This window comes from Rhopilema esculentum, chromosome 16, assembly GCF_057945365.1.
Source record: "Rhopilema esculentum isolate cy_ngs chromosome 16, ASM5794536v1, whole genome shotgun sequence".
Lineage (NCBI taxonomy): Eukaryota > Metazoa > Cnidaria > Scyphozoa > Rhizostomeae > Rhizostomatidae > Rhopilema > Rhopilema esculentum.
This window is the reverse complement of record NC_142830.1, coordinates 13,330,756-13,352,008: the sequence shown is the minus strand read 5'-3', so window position 1 is coordinate 13,352,008 and position 21,253 is coordinate 13,330,756. Positions and strand designations below refer to the sequence as shown.

At 36.7% G+C, this 21,253-nt stretch overlaps 1 protein-coding gene across 2 annotated transcripts; it reads left to right on the top strand.

The window, feature by feature from the left end:
* The first annotated feature begins 12,205 nt into the window (after positions 1-12,205).
* LOC135682221 (L-rhamnose-binding lectin CSL3) lies at positions 12,206-21,166 on the top strand. Of its 2 annotated transcripts, XM_089112910.1 has the most exons (11): positions 12,256-12,337; positions 13,046-13,123; positions 14,892-15,042; positions 15,586-15,725; positions 16,331-16,481; positions 17,017-17,156; positions 17,645-17,798; positions 18,927-19,066; positions 19,676-19,826; positions 20,514-20,648; positions 21,045-21,166. In XM_089112910.1, exons 2-10 carry the CDS (start codon positions 13,072-13,074, stop codon positions 20,641-20,643), a joined length of 1,209 nt encoding a protein of 402 aa, XP_088969036.1. In that variant the 5' UTR covers positions 12,256-12,337; positions 13,046-13,071; the 3' UTR covers positions 20,644-20,648; positions 21,045-21,166. The 2 variants fall into 2 exon arrangements, with proteins under 2 accessions (XP_088969037.1, XP_088969036.1); XM_089112911.1 differs by lacking the exon at positions 13,046-13,123 and having other exon boundaries at positions 12,206-12,337.
* Positions 21,167-21,253: the final 87 nt, after the last annotated feature.

The following is a 21,253-nucleotide window of genomic DNA, read 5'->3' as shown; positions in this document are numbered from 1 at the left end:
CTGAACTTTCAAAATTAAAACAGAATATTTCACGAAAATTATCAGTTTTCTTGACTTCCATGTATAAATATGAATTTTTTGAGGATTTGAATGCTATCAACAGCAGTACACAAAACAAATTGCGGCTACGCCAGTATTTTCACAGTTAACAGCCGGGCTGCTAGATCTCTAGTGCAGCTCAGTTCAAAGCACTATGTCCCGACGCATTTCACTGGCCATCTAAATCCCTATTGGTTGGACTACACAATAGGCCTATTGTTACGTATCCAATCGGAAACGTAAGGCTAATTCGATAATAAACGCGCTTTAAAGCCTATTGTTAACACTGAACGGTTGTCTAGCGGGACATAGTGTTTTTAAAGACCTCTTTTCTAGTTACAAGGTTTAAGGCCGATTTCCATTTGACATTTTTTGTGCGCGCGTGCGTAGCGCCCAAGTCTGAGCATGCGTAATTAAAATCAAGTAGTCTCGATTTTGCGTCCGCTGTGAGCGCCAGAAAGTTGATAGGGTCTCAACTTTTTTGTGCGCTCGGCCACTTGACAGCAGCACTTAGCTACGCATGCTCAAATTTTGGCGCTACGCCCGCGCGCACAAAAACCATGGAAATCGGCCTTTAGTGCGTTGGCGCGTTTATCTAGTAACCAAACCTCTGGTATAGTTGCTAGGTTTTGGTCTCACTACTAGACCTCTAGTTGCGTTGGCAGACCTCTGGTCACGTTACCAGGGCATTGGTGCGTGCCCAGGCCTCTTTTCTAGTTGGAAGACCTCTAGTTTAGTTACTCAAACCCTTGTAAGCAAGTTTCAACCTTTCAAGCGTGCCTACCTTGCTTTTATCTATACATAGAGGAAGAATGGTAGCTTAGAACAGCAATTGAAAAGGAAAGAAAGAGCTACTAATGCTTACAATAAATGCTTTAATGATGACCTTGGGAAACTCTAGTCCTCTTAATCTCTCTCCAATCTATGATCCATCAGCATAACATTGAAAACTATAGCAGTGTTAATTCTTGATAAAAGGATTTCTAAAATCAGTACTTTCCAGTTACTAATCTTTCAACTTAAAGATTTATTTGATCTAGAATTGAATAATCGCTACAAGCACGTTACTAGCTTAGTAATGGCTGGAACATTACAACTTTGAGAATACAAATCATGTTCCTCGTTACTTGTCCCTTCTTGTCGAATGATTTCGTACAAAAGGGAATTCTTTCATGATTGGTTGCCTATTAATAGATATAGATGTGTAGGTGAGCCAGTTTTATATCCGCTCATTCTCTTTAGGCCCATGTGGGGGTTTATCAAAAGGCAAAAATTTTCAGGTCACGGGGGGCTTATTCGATAGTGAAAACTTACCTCAAACGAAAATCTTAATCGAAAATATCAGAAAACTATCCTGTGATTGTGTTTAGAGTATGCCGATAAAAGTTTCTACTTTCGCTGGCTAAGAATTTAAATGAAATGCCATATACTGTACGAAACATAGTATCTGCTAATCACCTTAAAAGAACATTTGCATGTCCTCTTTTGACTTTTGCCACAGAAATTATCCGGCAACAAATACTCAGCGGATATCATTGCCTGCTAAATTTGTTTAAAAAATTTATATGAATTTTTTGAATGATTACATGGAGTTATTAAGTGTCTAAAAAGTAAAAATTGTGCGGTGAAAAGAATTTCGTAATTCAATTTTGATAAAGAAAGCTCACAAGGAAATATTTAAAATCATTCTCTATCTGAAAACAATAAGTATTCAAACATGTTAGATTTGATCATGGGCGAATATTGTGCCGAATATTGTTGCCTTGCGGAGATGTAATTGTCCGAATGGGCCTGAAATTCGACAAATTTTACCCGATTGGGGGCTGCAGCACCCCTACCCCAGTTCCTTTGTGGCCCCCTTTGTCTCTTTCACCTATGGGTCTGATGTTCGATTCGTTGCGTTAGGAATATAGTACGCCGAAATCCTCGTCAAGAGTTAAATTTTTCCGTTATTTGAGTTTTTTCGAAAGCAAAACAAATGCGAGTTTTACGCTGTATGTCAAAAGACGTATCCTCCTTTCGAGTCATGTGACTAATGCGACTCAGTTACACCACACTCTGTGTTCAGGGCCGTCGCAAGGCAAGCCTTGTTGGGGGGGGGGGGGGGGGGTTGGGGGGGGGGGTATGGACTACAAATTTACCTGATTAAAAATCATTGCCTGAAATTATTGTCACAAACCTCTGCAATTCATTTTGTCCACTGTGTATGATAATAACGGACTTTCCTAATAGTCTTGTCAAATCTCTATATCGGGCGGGCAAAAGATATAGTTACTACCTGAGACGGCACCATGGTTGCCGCCGAAGGAGCAGGAAATTTTCGAATTTTGATGCTTCTAGTTCCCTTGAAAATGCACTAAAGCAACCCTCCTAATCCTATTGAAAATTATTGTTTTTTGCAAAACCTTTTTACAGCAGATAAAACAAGAATTTCACCATGGTCTTCAAAAATACCAGGTTGTCAGTTACTTCTAAATTTAGACCCTCTCTTAATCTTAGCATGCTTTTTGAATGTTCAGAAAAATCTGGAGCTCATAGTTGATTGCAGTTGACGCTTCTACTGAGAAACTTTAGGAGAAATGGACACAAGGCACAATTTACCTAAAAAGGGTCTTGATTTTTAGATTTATTGCCAAGAAGCAATCTTCAAATCTCCAAATCATTAGTTTGCTTACCTTCATTCTACCCTGGGTACCAGACTCACTATATATAAAATAAATAGTGAGTCTAGTACCCAGGGTACCTTCATTCATATCAAGGAAAATCATATTAAACCAACGGAGAAACTGCCTTTGCTTGATCCTTTATTGATTTTATGACAAGAAGGTCTCTGAAAAACCTAACGCTTTTCTTCCACCGAGCGGATCTTACCTGAAATTTCCTATTAAGATACTACTGGGACCAGTGGCGTGGTGGTAGGGGGGCCAGGGGGGCCATGGCCCCCCCCTGAATAGGGGCGCGCCAAAATTGTTTGCTTGTAATATTTGACTAGGAACATAAAAAATGATCGTGTACGGGTAGAACACTTCGCTATAACTTGCTGTGAACAATCTAATAAAAGGTGTGATTCTTCAATCGAAGCACGTTTCGTTGCCATGACCCAATCAACATTTGTGTCTTATGTTTTCGTGTTAACTATGTACGTGGCTTCATGTTTAGCACGCAAACCAACGAAGATTTTACGTATGCCAAACAAATTTTCTAGTGTACGACAAAGATTTTCGAGCCAAAGTACATGGAATGCCCCCTGGCAATCAATACAGCAATCGATGTGAACCAAAGGTCACCCTTTTTTTCTTTATCCAACGCACGAATCCTCCTCTCCCAAATTTTTTCTAAAAATCAAAAACAAATATTTTTCTAGGCATCGTCAAACTGTCTGTTCTGAGCGGTGTAGTAATTTGTTAAATTTTAGTCTGGGAGATGCATTTTTAGCCATTCTAAAAGGCTTGATTTCAAAAATTTTCTTCCGCGTCGGACCCAAACGGTGGGTCCTCCTTTGTCACTAAACTTCATCCTTAGCCCAACCCCGCCACTGACTGGGACGCCCCCCCCCCCCACACCCCCCGGTCGCGACGCCCCTGCTTGTGTTGCTTAAGAATAATTCAAGAATCATTTAAGGCTCAAAACTAAAATGTTAAGAATATTGAGGCTTGGCACAAAGCTAGGTTTTCTTTTAAAATAGTGAGTAAGGCATCATATGGGGCAACTTCTATTGCCTAATTCTTTATTGATTTTGAGACATGAAGATTTCTAAATGGTATAAAACGTTTCAACCCTCAAAATTGTTTACTTGAAATTTCCTATTAAGATGTAATTGAGGGTATGACACCTAAATACCCACTCAATCATGACTTCTGCATATTTGTGCGAAAAACGGGTCAGGTTTGAGAAGTACGCTCTGACAACAGGACTGTTGTGTGTATGCGTATGTCTCAACCACATTCCCTCTAAATCCGAATCAGTTTCTCAAGAATTTATTTGTATTTAAAACTTAATATTTGTGTGTACACTAGAAGTATACACTCATGCCATAGTGTACATTTGTACACTTGAATTTTTGCCCTTGCCCACCCGATATCTCGTAGGCGTCCGTCCGTGTAACTAGCTAAGTTTGGACTTCCAGTCTGTCTGCATGTTTCTGTGATCGGATTGAACAAAATGGAGTTAAATTGTTAAGTGCTAATGTTGCGCTATAACATCTAACTGTCAGTCCCAATAGTCCAAAAATACGCGCATATTTCTATTCTATTCCGATGATGAGAAAGTGGGTCTTGTCTCTGAAATTCCCGCAGTTTGGGCAAAACATCATATCTGTCTAAGGGCTGAGGCTGAACAGAAATGTATTCAATTCAATTCAAAACCTACCCTTTTCCAGCGCTTGACCCATTCTTCTTTAAGTGTGACCTCTTTTTCAATTGTGCGACTCATTCTGCTTTATGTGCGATTTGTTGTATTTTGTGCAACTGAGGCTAAAAATGTGTGACGAGTTTCATTTTTCTGCGAGTTTTTTTCTTTTTGTGCGACTCGCTTGAATTTTGTGTTAGTGGTTTTTATTTTGAACATAGCTTCGGTAGAGCGTAGACGTGAATGAAACTCCATATCGTTGATTTTATCTTTTAATATATACAAAACGTGACTATATACCACCATAACGTAAACGTAACTTGTTAGCCCATCATAAATAAATATCGTGTCTTTATCGTAACTTCACTACATCAAAATAACTTTACCTTACAATATAGGGAGTGAATATATCACGCTATGGTGGTATGTTGTGTTCTATTTTGAAACACATTTGACATGTTGCATCTTTGGAAATCTTATCAAAACAAAAAAGGAGATGCATCTCCAAAACAAAAGTGCAGTGTATGACAATAGGCCCATGTAGCATAGTATGACAGGAGTTGGAGTAATGGAGTAGTCTTTCAACAAGAAAAAAGATAGGAAATGCATTTGTTTGCTTATTTTATCAAGCCTATTATCCAGACTAAGTTTTGATGGAATTATGGGTTGGATAAGAAGCTAACTTTGGTTAACATTCCTGTGGAAAGAAAGATTATGAAGCCAAAAAATTCTATTCATTTCCTTTGGCAAAAGAAAGTGCCTCTGAAAGCTAAGCAAAGGGAAGTTTAGTATAAAGTGTCAGGCCTCAGAAGATTCAAATTTAAATTTGATGGATCTACTAAATAGACAGTCATCCCAAAGTAGTTCTTCTTCCATGTATTTCCAAATGATGAACAACAAATCTGAAACAGATATACAGACTTTGACTTTGATGCAGAAATATTTTACTTTAAAGCAGTGCAATTATCATATGCCCAAAGACATGATTCATTTAAGAGAGTTAGCATCCAGAAAGAAGTTGACTAGCCTTAGCAGTCCATTTTTGTTACTAGGAAAGGTTTTGTTTACTCTAAAAAGTGCCTGCATTTTTAGTAATTTTATTGGTCAACTTTTGTTAATAATTCTCTTCTATGATGAGTCTTGTGCCCTTAAATTTTTATCAATAATTTGGATGTTCACAAAACTACACTTCTTTCTATAAAATTCCACATGTTAAACTTTAAGAAAACCAAGCACAATTTGCCACACACATTTTGTCCTGATCTTTGTGTTATTTTTCCCTGCATTACCAAATTTTCAGTTACTAGTGTTGCTATGCTTATTGCGAAATTCTTTAATGTTGCATCATTGTTGTTTTTTGGGCAATATTATGAGGGGGCAAGCCTATTGTTTTGATAAGATGACATCACATTTGTCCATTCTTTTTAGAATAAAAGACCTCTGTCTTCCCAAAATGTTGAGGGACAATTGCCTCCCTTCATCCCCTCTGGGTGTCTGCCACTTGTTATTGTTTATTTCTATTTCTCCTCTTAAAATTACAATACTTTTAATCACTGCATCCATAAAAGACAGAAAACAATTTCTTGGGCGTTTCCTGGAAATGGGCGTGGTCGGTCGGTCGGTCATGATGGGTTTTGAGAATGTCAAATTTTGAATCAAGTCTGGATCCGCCCCTGCTGCTAAAAGAAGATATCCGCCCTTGAGATAGAAGGGGTTATCAATCTCTTTTCCTTTTTAAGGCATTTTACATGCATAAGTACAGCGAATCCAAAAATAACTTAGGCCATATTGATAAGAGCAAGCGCAAAGAAAGGAATTGGAAACCGCTGCGCGCTGCTCCAGGATTTCACCGATTTGCAGAATGGCGGAAACTGTTCACGTGTTTTTCTCTGTGCGCAATTTGATTGGCCAACTGTTCGTGGTCGAGTGGCTGTAAGCCACTTTAACCTGTATCAAATGCCATATGATTAATGGAAGAAATTTGTTTCAGAGACCAAGTGATAGGTTTGGAGAAATAATCAGCACTTACGAAACACTCTCTAAACGTGCAAAAATTTCATGATGCCTGATGTTTTAACAATTGAACTAAAGAACAAATTAGCGTATCAATGGCCTCCCCACTTTCCGTGTTCTCCCCTCTTTTTGCTAAATAAAAGACTAAAATCAAATCAGCTTAAAGGATTTGTATAGATGTAACTTTTTATGGGTTCTTCTTAAGACGGTGACTTTGTATTGTAATCGAACCACTGGGCTAGGCCATGGCTAGGCCAACGGGCCTAAGCCCCAAATAAATATCACACAAGAGATACCGTAAATCGTCGAATTAGCCCTGGGGGCTTTTTTACTTTTTTGAATGGAAATTTCTCTATTAGCATTTAATTACTCAATAACAAAAGAATTAATTTGTTGTGGTAATTCACTAAAACGCCATAGGCAACCTCAGATGGCAAAAATCATCAAATTGAGGGGTCCAATTCGAGAATTTACGGTAGGAGTGGGGGCTTATTCTAGGGTTATTGACAATTTGTATTCTAGGGTTAGGGCTTTTTTGGGAGGGTCATCATCATCATCATCGTCATCAATTAAACTAACTAAGGTACAATTTAATACTTAAATAAGCTTTTTATATCTAAATGACAAATTAGAGCATTTTAAGGAAAACAGACAAATTGATTAATTAACAGCATAAACAAGTAACAGTACGAACATGATTAAGCGACAACTATTGAATTTTATGTAAATTCAGCCAAAACAAACAAGAAAAGAGAAGCAACAACTACAACAAAGCACTTAGTCTGCTTTACAGGAGGTGACCTGCATTTGTTTTTGGTACCTAAAAATTTCCCTTGTAAGTCTATGGGGGCCAATTCGAGGATTTACGATACTCCTTCGCTTCGTTGATGTAATTACTTAGATTACATAAACAAAGGAACACTGCGAAACATCCCATAACACGATGGCAGTGATGCACATTTCGCGGAAACAGTGGCACTAGAAATTCTCCGACGGGTGGCTTGGCCTTCCGACAGGGGGCCTAGGCAATCTAGAGTGGACCATAACTGCCACGTACTGAAATTAAACTGATTCGCATATAAACAAAACGGATTCTCGATTCAAGTCTAGACTGGTGTTGTTGACAAAGTAGACATGAAACGATCATTTTTGCTGCTCTCAAAACGTCTTTTTGGCATTAATTTTTTATTGGAAATTAGGAAACGGTCAATTTTAGAGCAAATACTTTCACTCCAACTTACAATTGTTTTTGTTGTTTGCTGTTGTTGTTGTTGTTGCTAAGCAAAGTAGACATAATAATGTTCTTAGAGAAAAGAAAATTCCCGTCGAAGAGGAACAAACTGTTTCGATTTATGACGCAGTTCTTTCACCATGGGTTTTCTATTGCGTTGCATGCATTTGCTGTGTGCATCAGACTAGGGCATGAATGCGAGAAAAACTTCCGAATGTGCGTCACGGTTTTCCACAGCTGTCAACGACATAAACTGAGAGAGCTTGAATCCGCCCTTTCATGCTATAGCCTCTCCTCTCCATTATCAACGTCATCATCATCAATTAAATAACTAAAGTACAATTTAATACTTATGGTCCTTTAAATAAGTTTTTACCACTTCCATTTGATTCTTTCTATTATTTACAAAATGATTGTTCTATACAATCGACATGCCAGTAGCTATTATCAAACAAACTCTTGATTGATTTGATCCAAGGTATTTTTTTCCCAATCTCGTTTTAAGACAGAATAAAGAGTATAGGGAAGCTTTTCTTTTTTACCATTTAACACCTTGCCCCAAAAATTAACCATTCTGGATTTTATTTTAATTGATACAGGGACACGACCTAGTTCGACGTATACCATATAACTTAGTGTTGATTCCTAAGGTTCATCATTAATTTATAAAACTGTAGCTCTAATTGATGGATTAAGTATAACTTTTCAAATCCCCATACCAGGGGCGGATTCAGGGTGTCGCACAGGTCGCACGGAAGACCGTCAGATTTTCAGAATTTAGTTTTAGTCTTCAGTCATTAAAATAAGGCAATCATATTTACCACATCTCTTTACACAATAAACAAAGGACCGAACCTTGGTCGATCCCACACGCAATGCCACAATTTAATTCAAAGACCATCCTAGACCGTAAACAGTATGATTTTTAGGCATGTCGCCCGTGCCGCACAAATATGCAGGGCTCTTTGTTGTGCAAATATTTTACCAAATCTCACCAATCAAAATTCAAGTTTTCACATATTTGTGCGGCACGAAAAGTCTGTAAACACTATGTTAGATTTCTGTGCCGCACAACTGCTGGCACAGGAAGAAAGTGGACGAGGTTGAAAGTTGTGAAGGAGAAAAATCCCAATTTTCTTTATTCATGCGGAAGAGGTGCACAGGAAGTATACACTTCTGAATCTCAAGATATTTTGTCTCAACTGCGTGTTTGGATTTGCTGGAAAATTTGGAAAACCTTTTAAAAGGGAAAAATTTTTGACTGAACAATTTGAACGTTTCAGGGCCCCAGTCCCGTCGCCACCCTCAAAACTACTGCAAAGCCTGCAAACCTCGTTGGTCAGGCAACTCCTAAAGATAAGGGCGTCCGTTAAGGCGTTTCATCAATCAAAGTGTATCAGTCTTGCTTAGCGGGACAAATCGCAGTTAGAAAGTTGACGCTTACAAGACATGAAAATAATATTCTAGACGAAAAATCAAGATGACTTTCTTGAAAAAAGGTGAAATTATTCCTTTTATTTATAGTGGTTGTAATAATCGACATTGTGAGCTTTAGGGTTTTTGCCCTTTAAATTAAACCTAGTTGCTCTGGTTCCGGGGGGGGAGGAGGGGGGCTGGGTCCCTATCGTGGCTCTACCCTTGACCACGAGGGAGGCCCCCTAGACCGCCTGCCGGGTACTGTTTATGTGCGACCGTCAACTTTTATTCTGTATCCGCCCCTGCCCCATACCTCTGCTCCATAGGTTAGGATCGGTAATTCTAATAAATCGAACATTTTTAGTTGTAGGTCTATTGGCATGTCAGTGGCTCTCGCCCTTGAAATCAAATACCGCATTGCCTAATTTGCTTCAGTTTTTATAAATTTCACTGCACCAACAAAGCGCCCATTATTTTTTAAAACTATACCAAGATACTTAAATTCGTTTACTACTTCAATATTTTCACCATTATAATTGAATTTCACAACTTTACTTTTGCAGCTTCTTGAAAATATCTAGCCTGCGTCACAGACCAAAAACTTCCGTGAAGTGTTCACGGAGAAGTTTTTGGTCTGTGACGCAGGCTAGAAAATATCATGATCCTAGTTTTGCTGGCGTTAACTTTGAGCCGCCACAATCTACTGTAAATATACAAGATGTCTAGTGAATTTCGCAGTTTTTCCGCAGACTCTGCGAATATTACGGTATCATCTGCATACAACAGTGTATGTAACTTAAGCATTACCTGTTCATTTACTTCTAAATTTATGCCCCCATTTTCAAGGTTTTAAAATGAATCTTCCATATCATTTATGAAAATTGCAAACAAAAGAGGGGAAAGATTTTCCCCTTGCCTTACGCCAATATCATAAGGGAAGATGTCACTGAATATACCATCTTTTTCGACAGTTGACTTAATTCTGCTATACATATTTAATATTACATTCAAACAGTATCCTTTGATACAGTGGTTTAAAAACTTCATCCAAATCCTTTTCTCCATACCGTATCGAATGCCTTTTCATAGTAAACAAATGCACATTATAATCGTTTCCCCTTACATAGAAAATAATTCACGATTAAATTCAAGTTGAAAATATGGTCAGTTGTGGAGTAACCATTGCGAAACTTGGCTTGGTTTTCATTAAGCAATTTTTATCTTTTCCAGGTAAGAAGAAAGTCTTTTATTAAGGAGACCAGTAAAAACTTCACCTAAGCAGCTTACAAGTGTAATACCTCTGTAATTGTTGGTGTCAGAATTTTTAGATAGGTTTTTTAGACCCTTTATTTTATAGATAGGTTTTTTTATGCCAATTAAACTTCAGGGAATACACCCATTTTACCTTCAGTGAATACACCCATTAGCTTCAGGCAAAACACCCATTTTAAGAACGATGTTAAATATTTTTGTCATTATAAATATTACTTTATATGAACCATACTTTAAGTACTCATTTATTATACCATTCAAACTTGGGGATTTATTATTATTTCCAGACCCCTATTTCAAGCACAGGCTAGGTATTCAAAATAAATTTAATTTATTTTGGAAGTTCTATCTCATTGCATTGGATTCTTGTCCTTGTATTGCTTTGTTCCTGAAGATCTTTAGGATTTCTGAGCTGCGATCTCTTTTGAATCCAAAGTTGGAGCAATAATGCACCCAGGCTTGCTGCTAATATGTTTACCCTAAACACAAGTAAATCTCACTTCTTGATTATCAAGCCACGTCATAAGTAGGAACCTAAAACCATTTATATATCTATTAATGGTGAACAGTTGAAAGAGTCAGATTATGTTAAGTACCTCAGAGTTCTGATAGACAAGAATCTCACCTGGAAACCACATATCCAAAATGTTAACATAAAAATTTCCAAAAGCCTTGGTTTTTCAGCCAAAGTCAGACATTTTCTACCCAAGGATATATTACTTAGTATTTATAATTCTTTTATTTCCCCACACATAAATTATTGTCTGATAAACTGGGGGGGGGGGGGCATACTCGAATACTCTGGACCCTTTGAGGAAGAAGCTAAAACACGCCGTGCGATTAATTCTTTTAAAAAATAGTACATGTCATAGTAAGCCTCTCTTCAAATCATTAGGCCTTCTAAATTTTGATGATATGTACAAACTCGAATGTGCTAAATTTATGTTTGAAGTTTCAAAAGGCAAAGTTGATAGCTACATTTGTGACTTCTTTCATCTTACCACAGAGTGTCATAACATTAGAACCCGACAGGCTACTAGCGGTAACTTTTTCCAGCCTCAAATTAGAACAAACTACAAATCTTTATTCATAACAAATGCTGGTATAAAAATTTGAAATAACATACCAAGTAACATAAAAAGTGTTGCTTCCAAAAAACCTTTTCATGTCTCTTTAAACAATTGTTACTTTAAGAATACACCTAAAAATACAAGATGATCCTCAACCCCTTTTCCCTTTTCATTTTTTTATAATCGATTTAGTTTTTTCTTATCTTCTTAATGTTCATCTTTATTTTTATCCTTATCATAAAACCTTTTCTTAAATTGTTAGTATTGAATGCAGGTATATTAACTGTTCCTGATCTTTTACACATCACTGGAGGCATATGGTCCGAAAGCTCTTTCAGAGCTCTTTCCATATGTCCTTCAGCAATATTCTGGTAAATTGATGTATTGTTATTTATCTCGTTTGTATAATTGTCTAATGTAGCTTTGAAACATCAAAATTTTATTTTGATACTGTATTTAGTTAATTATTGTTGTAAAAAAACATGAATTGAATTGAATTGAGCTCCTCCGCTTTTCCGCCTCGATCTCCATTTCCGTATTCGATACTTTGTGGCTCTGGCACCCAGAGTAAAAGTCAGACAAATAATTAAGTAGTGTTAAGCTTAATTAGATGCATGTCGGTAAACAAACAACATGCACTGCTTTATCGTGTTCTCAGATTATGAGGTCATATCTCACTCTAAATTTCATTTTATGACGTCTTCAGAAACAATTCTAATTCACACAGTGAATCCGTATCCGTAGGGCCAAAAATAAGCCTTTTGGGTGTTGGTGACGCATCAAACTTACGACAGCAAGGCGGAAAATTGAGATATCAAGCAGTAATCCCTGCGTTGACAGGAGTAAACACCACTAGAATAAAAGAGGGGGATCTCTCTCAGTTGAAGCAAATACAGAACGCTTTTCAGTGCACTTACTTGGAAAGACAGATTGGTCTGGAAAAAAGCTTGTAAGTTTATGCTCTTTCATTCTCCAATGTTTTATATGTTGTCAACTTTGTCACAAGATACTAATTTCAGCTCCTTTCTCGTCGTTTAGACATTGAAGTTATTTGCTGCAATTTACTGCAGGAAAACATTGCTAGGAAAGAAAGGCTGCAGTATGAATAAGGACGACAGCGAATTCCATTTCAAAGTTTATTTCAGATAATAACGTTAGGAAAACAAGGCTTAATTAATCTATGTAATTTTCCCAATTATATTTATGTAACAACTTCACAGCCGACAGGACGTTTTTCAGATGCAACTCCGAGTTGTACAATTAATGCAACATGGGACCTGGTTGAATCCAATGATTTGAGTAACTCAACTATCTTAATTCTCTAAAACAAAAAAGCTACAAAAAAGTACGACAGAATTTGGTAAAATACTTAATACTGCAGCTTATTCGTACAATTTCGATTGGAATTACGATACGTCAACATCACTTCACAAATTTATGATAAAAATTATATTCTATTTGACTGTTTTCAGCAAGTTTCTTTGATGCATTCTACTTATTTTCATTGCAACTTTTTATGAATTCTTATTTAAATTTCCTGAACTTGAATCGTCTTTTGAAATTCGAAAAATCTAAGCCAATTACCGTTAGTATACTAGTATAAGCTATAACAAATTTTGAAGTTGTTTGCTTTCAAGTCAAATTTTTGTTTTTTTAGATTTTACATTAGATTGAAGAATCAATATGCTTTCCATTGCAATACTATTTTGCGTTGGCTTTTTTGCATCAACTCAAGGTAAGGTTTTTGCGTTCTTTATCAAAATTATATAAATTCTTATAAGAGAGTTGTTAATAGAAACGATTAATGCACAATCCAAAAGAAGTTATTAAACTCCGGTACTCGAAGAGAAAAGTTAAAAACTATTGCATTTTGAACTATCCAAATCTACGGAATTTCGTGGAAATCTATCGATATGAATGGCTGCTTTGCAAAAAAAATTAAATAGAGAGAATTAGAAATATACTTCACTCACCAAAGGACAGAATCGAAAATATTTAAAGCATTCTCACGAGCATTTAAAAAAAATATAAAACTAATGAATCTCGCTAGACAGGACACATAGCCTGACAATCTGACATTCAAGCTAATGTTTACTTTCTCAACGGATTCTTGTAGTAGGGATTCCAGGCTTTCATAATCTGCCAGGTGACTTTTTTGAAAACGCCTGGATGTCACGGGACTGGTGACGTCATTTAAGGGTAAAAAATCAGACAATCATCGCTAGCTCTTTACAGTAGTGTTATTTTTTGACGCAAATGGCATATTTTGACTCGTCTCGTTCCAAGCTTTCAATTGATGTATATTTAAGCATGACTTGCTGACATCAGTATTTTCACCATGACGTCATCAAAAAGTTTGCATGACGTCATCAAAGATCTTATTGTCATGAATGATAAGTTGGCATAACTTTGTATTAATATAAGGCTGGATGTCAGATAAAGCATTTCTTCCATAATTTTTTCAATCAAATAATTAGTATTTAGATCATTTAAATTAAATTTGTGCGAACCGCAGTAGCCAAAGTTTAAATTTGATAACATCACAATCAAGACACGCTTGATAAGTAACGAGTAATGAAATTTCCCAAAACCCTAGAAACTGGAGTACTCAGTGACGAAATTTGTTTCTTGCGAAAAAATAAATGTAATGTTAGAGTGCCTCGTTGCAGAGATTGCGAAATGTACTTTGGATGGGGCTGGATATTAAATGGTTTGAAATATCAGATAACTTGAGGTTTAGATATATTCTTGTGATTCTTAATTGCATTTAAGTCACTTTTTCTTTTTGTTGAAGCTTTGTTTTTAACCTAATAACGATTATAGCTAAATCAACAAAAACATCAACCGGAAACAACTTTTGCTGATCATCTGTATATGATTTGTATATAGAGCGTTGATTCGTATATTATATATTATCATTGGAAACAATTGCTCGCCTCCGTAATTAGCCGAGCGATTCGCAGCTCCACTGACAAAATTCAAATGATCAGGGATGAATGCTGCTAAGGGAAGAAATATGAGTAGAGGGGCATTGACTGAAAAAAATAGCGCCAAAAAATTCTTGATTTGTTTCTTATTTCCAAATTTTATGCTTTCTTCTAAAAATATCTAGAGCTGTTAAATAGGCAGAGACAGCTTGCGATGTTGGTCCAAGATTCAATGGATTTTCAGCTAGAGATTTCTTTAAATGCAATAAATATTATCTTGATGTTTATGAATGGTTAATATTGCCTACAAAGTTATTGTGTGAGAAAAATGTCCTCAACAAAAGTATGCCTAGTCGAAACACAACTGTGTTCTAAATATCAAATATAAACAAAAGCCATTTTCACATGGATTCTCCAAAATAAATGCTAAAAATACCATAAATTGGTTGTTTTTATAGCGTTATAAACTTTATGGGAGATTATTCACTTAGAAGTACATAGGCAAAGTATTTCTGTAAGTGATAGAATTAGTTCAAGCTCACAAATGACATTTTCAATTTTCCAACCTTCCGCCAGGCTCCATCATCAACGTCTGTGAACACAGACATGCAACTCTCCGATGTGGTAATGGTCAAGTTTTAGAAATCTTGGGGGCGAAATACGGCAGAACAGACAGGACAACTTGTCGAAACCCAGCCATTAGAACAACCAATTGTGGAGCTGCCAGGTACGTTCTACAAGACTTTCCCATTCTTGCTCGGAGATTGAATTTGATAGGCCCGTAGTCAGCACGTCCAAAGCGGATCAAAGTCCAGTGGGTGTCATTTGCTCTGTACCCCTTCTAACACGTACTCACCTAAAGCCAATATCGACATCTTTCTCGTATTAGAACTTTAGGCTACAATCTTAAATAAAAAAAATTGATAACTTATTGGAAAAATTATTTAAGATCTTTATAATAATTTTTAAGATCTCGAAAAACGACTGAATGGCCTCCGACTGAAACAATTGATTTATCCGTTATATGACAGGAATCGGATAGGCTCCTCCACAGGTTTAGTCTTTTCAGCAAAATATAGCTTGTTTATCGTGATAGAATGTTTCAATTTTTTTCAAAGTTTTCAATCGATAATTTTTTTATCCATTTACAAAAAGGAGTGAGAATTTTTCTATTTATTTCTCCTTTCAGCTATGTTTAGATCTATTTCTATGCTCTATATAAAGCATGTATAATCCTGTCTTGAAATGTTGCCAAAATTCATTTTTGCAGCTCAATGCAAAAGGTTGTCACGATGTGCGGAGGGAAGCAATTTTGTCGCGTTCAAGCCAGTAACGGTGTTTTTGGCGACCCTTGTGTAGGAACGTACAAATACCTAAGAATCAATTATCGATGCATCAAGAAACCAACAAGTATGTTAAAAGAGAATTTATGAAAAGTTTAAAACTTCTTCATTTCAAAAGCGCAAGCTAGTGGAATGGGCAGCGTTCGTGTGCCATCTTTCATTGTCTAGATCTTAAAGTCTAGACTAATAATTACAGCAAAGATAGATTCAGACGAACAGAAATTTATGATGAAAACTTTTTTACTGAAAATGAATTAAATATAAAATTACAACAACACTAGAAATGAGTAAACAATTACACATTTAAAAATTCTGTGTCAGATTGACAAAAAATACCTCTAAATTTGATGAGTGATTCCTTTCCACCCATAGCGAGGATGTTTTTACTTTTAAATCAAGGTCACCAAATACCTTAATTTGTAAAAGTGCATGTGTTGTCAATTATACCGTATCATTTTCTAGGAATAAGCTTCCTATCTGATGGACGGGGTAGAAATTGTTAAACCGCACGTTTTGAATCCATGCCAAAAATACCATACTTATCCTAGTTCATTTAGAAAAAACCCCAACGCAGATAACTTAAATAGCATTACATGGGTAAACCATTTCTGTAAGTGATAGAATTAGTTCAAGCTCACAAATGACATTTTCAATTTTCCAACCTTCCGCCAGGCTCCATCATCAACGTCTGTGAACACAGACATGCAACTCTCCGATGTGGTAATGGTCAAGTTTTAGAAATCTTGGGGGCGAAATACGGCAGAACAGACAGGACAACTTGTCGAAACCCAGCCATTAGAACAACCAACTGTGGAGCTGCCAGGTACGTTTTACAAGACATTCTCATTCTTGCTCGGAGATTGAATTTGATAGGCCCGTAGTCAGCACGTCCAAAGCGGATCAAAGTCCAGTGGGTGTCATTTGCTCTGTACCCCCTTCTAACACGTACTCACCTAAAGCCAATATCGACATCTTTCTCGTATTAGACCTTTAAGCTACAATCTTTAATAAAAAAAATTGATAGCTTAGCGAAAAAATGTTTAAGATCTTTTTAATAATTTTTTAAGATCTCGAAAAACGACTGAAATGCCTCCGACTGAAACAATTGATTTCTCCGTTATGTGACAAAAAATCGGATAGGCTCCTCCACAGGTTTAGTCTCTTTAGCAAAATATATCTTTTTTATCGTGATAGAATGTTTCAATTTTTTTCCACGTTTTCAATCAATAATTCTTTTATCCATTGACACCAAAAGATTGAGAGTCTTTCTATTTAGTTCTCCTTTCGGCTATGTTTAGATCTTTTTCTATGCTCTGTATAATCCTGTCTTGAAATTTTGCCAAAATTCATTTTTGCAGCTCAATGCAAAAGGTTGTCACGATGTGCGGAGGGAAGCAAGTTTGTCGCATTCAAGCCAGTAACGGTGTTTTTGGCGACCCTTGTGTAGGAACATACAAATATCTAAGAATCAATTATCGATGTATCAAGAACCCTTCAGGTATGTACAAAATTCAAGAAAGAAACTCCTATTTAAACCTTAGATTAGTTCGATATGTTTTGTTTGCCATACATTGATTGAATAAACATTGATTGGATAATTTCGACACTGATTAATACAGTATATAAAATTCTGTTTACTGAATGAAACTTTGTAAAAAAATATTTTTTGTATATAAATATACTGTCAAACCAGAAGGTTTTAAAATTTAAAAAACATATTTAAAGGTTTTCAATAAATATGTCAATTAAATATCAATTACAGGAATCAATTAAAGGGAATAAACATAATTCTTCAGAAAGACAAACTTTGAGGAGTAGTTAGTAAGCATTTCCTAGAGATATTTCCACCAATCAAACTTTTGATTACGTTTTCCAATACATGCTCCTCATTATGAGAATTGCAATATATTTTCTCGTAAGTCAAGGGTTTTAGCAATGTCTTGGTTCGAAGATCAAAATTTGACATTAGATTTTTTAATTTTATAGCTTTTCAAACTGTAAACGTCTGCGAGGGGAAGTCACAATACATTACCTGTCCAAGGGACCGATCTATGTTCATTACCCGGGCGAACTATGGCCGAACCGATAGCAAGACGTGCCCCCATCCTTCAATCAGGACGACCAATTGCCATTCTAGGAGGTAGGCTCACATTTTTACAATGAGAGTTTTACGTAGTTGCAGCTCTGTACCATTCTCAAGCTCTCGGGTGCAGGATCGACAGAAGTTTAAGTATCAATGTTCAATTCTCAATACGATTGTTATACAAATAGCGACAAAAATTTTTGTAGTTGTGTTTATTTCATTCTTCTCCCGGGATACTGAAATAAAAAAGTAAATTAGGTATTAATAAGTGAATTATCTTAAATAAAAATAAAAATATATTCTGTTAAGTCTTTTAGTTCTGATCTTTTGCCTTTGTGTGTGAAATATTTACTTGAATAAATTATAAAGTTGGTGACGTTATTTGCAAACCTGTTGGCCTAGCAATGGTGTAAATTTGGCGCAGCAATGACTTACCATCGATCGATTGGACGTAGCAATTGGTGTAGGCTTGGTGTGCTTCTGCACTACAACGAAATCCCTAAAAAGCCAATTTTTTTCTGATATGCTCAATAAAATCTAGCAAGGCCTCATCTCTGTAAGTGGTCAAATTTGCAGAAAAGTGTCTATGCCAAAAATTTAAAGTGCAGTATACATCAAATTTTTTAAAAGTCCCCAGAAGATTCAAAAGGTTCCGAAGGTCCCAAAGGTGCTGAGGGTCTAAAAGGTGCTGAATGTCCAAAAGGTCCCAAAGGCCCCAAAGGTAACTTATACATGAAATGCTCCAGGAACACAAAAAGTTCCAAAGGTCTCATCTACTGACAACCTTTTGCATCTTTTATCCCAAAGGTCCCAAAGGTCCAAAAGGTTCCAAAGGTCCCAAAGGTCCCAAAGGTCCCAAAGGTCCCAAAGGTCCCAAAGGTCCCAAAGGCCCCAAAGGTCCCAAAGGCCCCAAAGGCCCCAAAGGTCCCAAAGGTCATTTGTACATGAAATGCTCCAGGAACACAAAAAGTTCCAAAGGTCTCATCTACTGACAACCTTTTGCATCTTTTATCCCAAAGGTCTCAAAGGTCCAAAAGGTCCCAATGGTCCCAAAGGTCCTAAAGGCCCCAAAGGTCCCAAAGGTCATTTGTACATGAAATGCTCAAGGAACGCAAAAAGTTTCAAATGTCTTATCTACTGACAAGCTTTTGCATTTTTTATATCGGCAACACTTTGAATTTGTAGGACATTACAGGCTGTCAAACGACGTTGCGATGGAACACCAATATGCAGATTACATGCGGTCAACAGCGTGTTTGGGGATCCCTGCTTTGGAACATACAAGTACTTGCAAGTTACCTACCAATGCCGACGTCGTTATGCATGTAAGAAAAATCTTATTATTTCGATCTTTATGCAACTTCCTGATTGCTAAGTCTGGTTTCCACTAAATCATATAACGATCGTAAGGAATAAGGGACAGCATGCCACCGACGCATGTCTGAAACTCCAGATTTCCAATTCAATATGAGTATGTTAATCGTGACATTTGGCGACTGGCAGTTCTATAATCTCTTTCAGCTCTGAAGTATTGACCATTCCAGCAGGCTAATCATCTAATTGGCTGATCGAGCCCACGTGATTATAACAAAATTAAATAGTTTCTTCGTAATTGCCGATCGTCGCGATATGTGTTTCCATATTATCGGAACAGTATTGGCGATCGGGAAAGTTGTTCTCAGTTCAACAGCCCTAGCAGCAAGAATGATGACAAAGTGCTTCTACTATTTCAAATTTTTAAAGCCAAACACATCCTTTCCCCTCATAATTTTTCAAGCTATATTATTTATAAAGGCTTCTTATCGTCCTAAGCTTCCTAGCTCGATTAAACAGACCTACCAGCCCCCCTCCCCCTATCCCTTGCTCACTCACCTTTATTGTATCATAAAATTGTCTTTGATCTCAGGCATTATTTCATTCTCATTAAATTTTAGCAAAACGGTCGATTGTGTGTGAGGGCCAGACAGCCAGTCTGAATTGTCCTATTGGATACAAATTAAAGATACGAAGCGCCCGTTATGGACGGACTAACAGAAGTTCTTGCCGTAACTCAGCTATGAGAAACATCCACTGCATTGCTCGCAGGTTCGTCACAGTATTGTTTACCAGCAGAAGCAGAACTGACACAAATTCAATAATGTACTCATTGCATCAGATAGACCCAGCACCCGTCCTCAAATCGTTCATAATGCGCGATTGCCACTGATAAGTAATCTTGCTCATGCTCGTTAGTTGCATCGACGGGGGATTATACAACTGAAGGCTTTTATTATGTGTTTCTTCAACTAAAACGGTACAGAGAACAATGGCAGTTATTGAGTCTTTTCCTTGTTGTACTCTTTGAAACACTTGTTTCAGTGGCATTTTCTCTTCTGAATATTAGTCAGTTTTCCCGAGTCATATCACGATGAGTTAATTGGGGATCACTTGCCACTATCCTATGTTTTGCTTGTTAGTTTATTTATAGTCAAAGGCAGGGTCTTGCAGATGGGGGTAGTGTGGTCTATATGAAGGTTCTTGACGCCTTGCTCTGCCCTCTCTTGAAAATTTTTAAAAAATATTGAGAAAAAGTATGATAAATTTACTTTGCCAGGAAAACCAGCATACGCTTTTTCTTTTTAAGTTTAGATATACGAAAGACACTTAATCTTTTCCATTTCCAATGATGCACGGTTTCGCTTTTTACAAATTATAGATGAATTGGTTTTAGTAAACAATTGTCTCCTGCCCATCTTAAAAAGACCTCTTATTATATATTTCAATGATTTCTAGATCTCTACAAATCGCCCAAAACAGATGCAATGCAAGAAGATTTTGTCGGCTACCTGCAACCAATGGAGTGTTTGGCGATCCGTGTTTTGGAACATACAAGTACTTAGATATAACGCATCAATGTATATGATACAGGCGAGTTAGATTTGATACTGCAATTTGTTAATTCATAGTGTGTGTAAGAGTGTAGGAGTCCCGCAAAGGTCTGCTCTTTCGCCTCTTGTGTTGCGTTACATTTCATCTCGAATCTTTGGTAATCAAGCATATTTTAATCAAGTTCTTATGATCAAGTACTTATGCAAAGACCAGTTATTCAGGATCTTTACGAATTTCTCCATTTGTTGCAATTACTCTGGCTGAATATCAACTCAAAAATTTTGAGAAAATGCTATTTTCACCCTCGCTAGAAGTCTTACTCGATTATTATTGACAAGTAAAACAAATTCTAAAGTATTTCACTGAAAAGTATGTCACTGAATATATTTGGAAATCGTTTCTATCTTCTAATTTGATGATGTTTCTCTTCAATAGGTGGTAGGCCAACCTGTGCTGACCAGAAAAGTTTGATCATCGAAGAACAGAAATCTGTCTTACTAGTTTCCTATTTTTACTCTTAAACGTTGAGTCAAATAGATTGAGATTCAGGCATTAAATCACTTTGTGTTTATTTTTGCAAATTCTCATCATTTACAAATGAACTGAGTTTATGATTATCTGTAAATCGACCGAGTGCGATGCAT

Bases quoted from the DNA above. Each gene is read 5' to 3' on its own strand.
- LOC135682221 (XM_089112910.1), top strand. From the start codon at position 13,072: ATGCTTTCCATTGCAATACTATTTTGCGTTGGCTTTTTTGCATCAACT. The intron at 13,124-14,891 runs GTAAGGTTTTTG...ACCTTCCGCCAG, and splicing joins CTTTTTTGCATCAACTCAAG to GCTCCATCATCAACGTCTGT. The intron at 19,827-20,513 runs GTTCGTCACAGT...AATGATTTCTAG, and splicing joins ATCCACTGCATTGCTCGCAG to ATCTCTACAAATCGCCCAAA.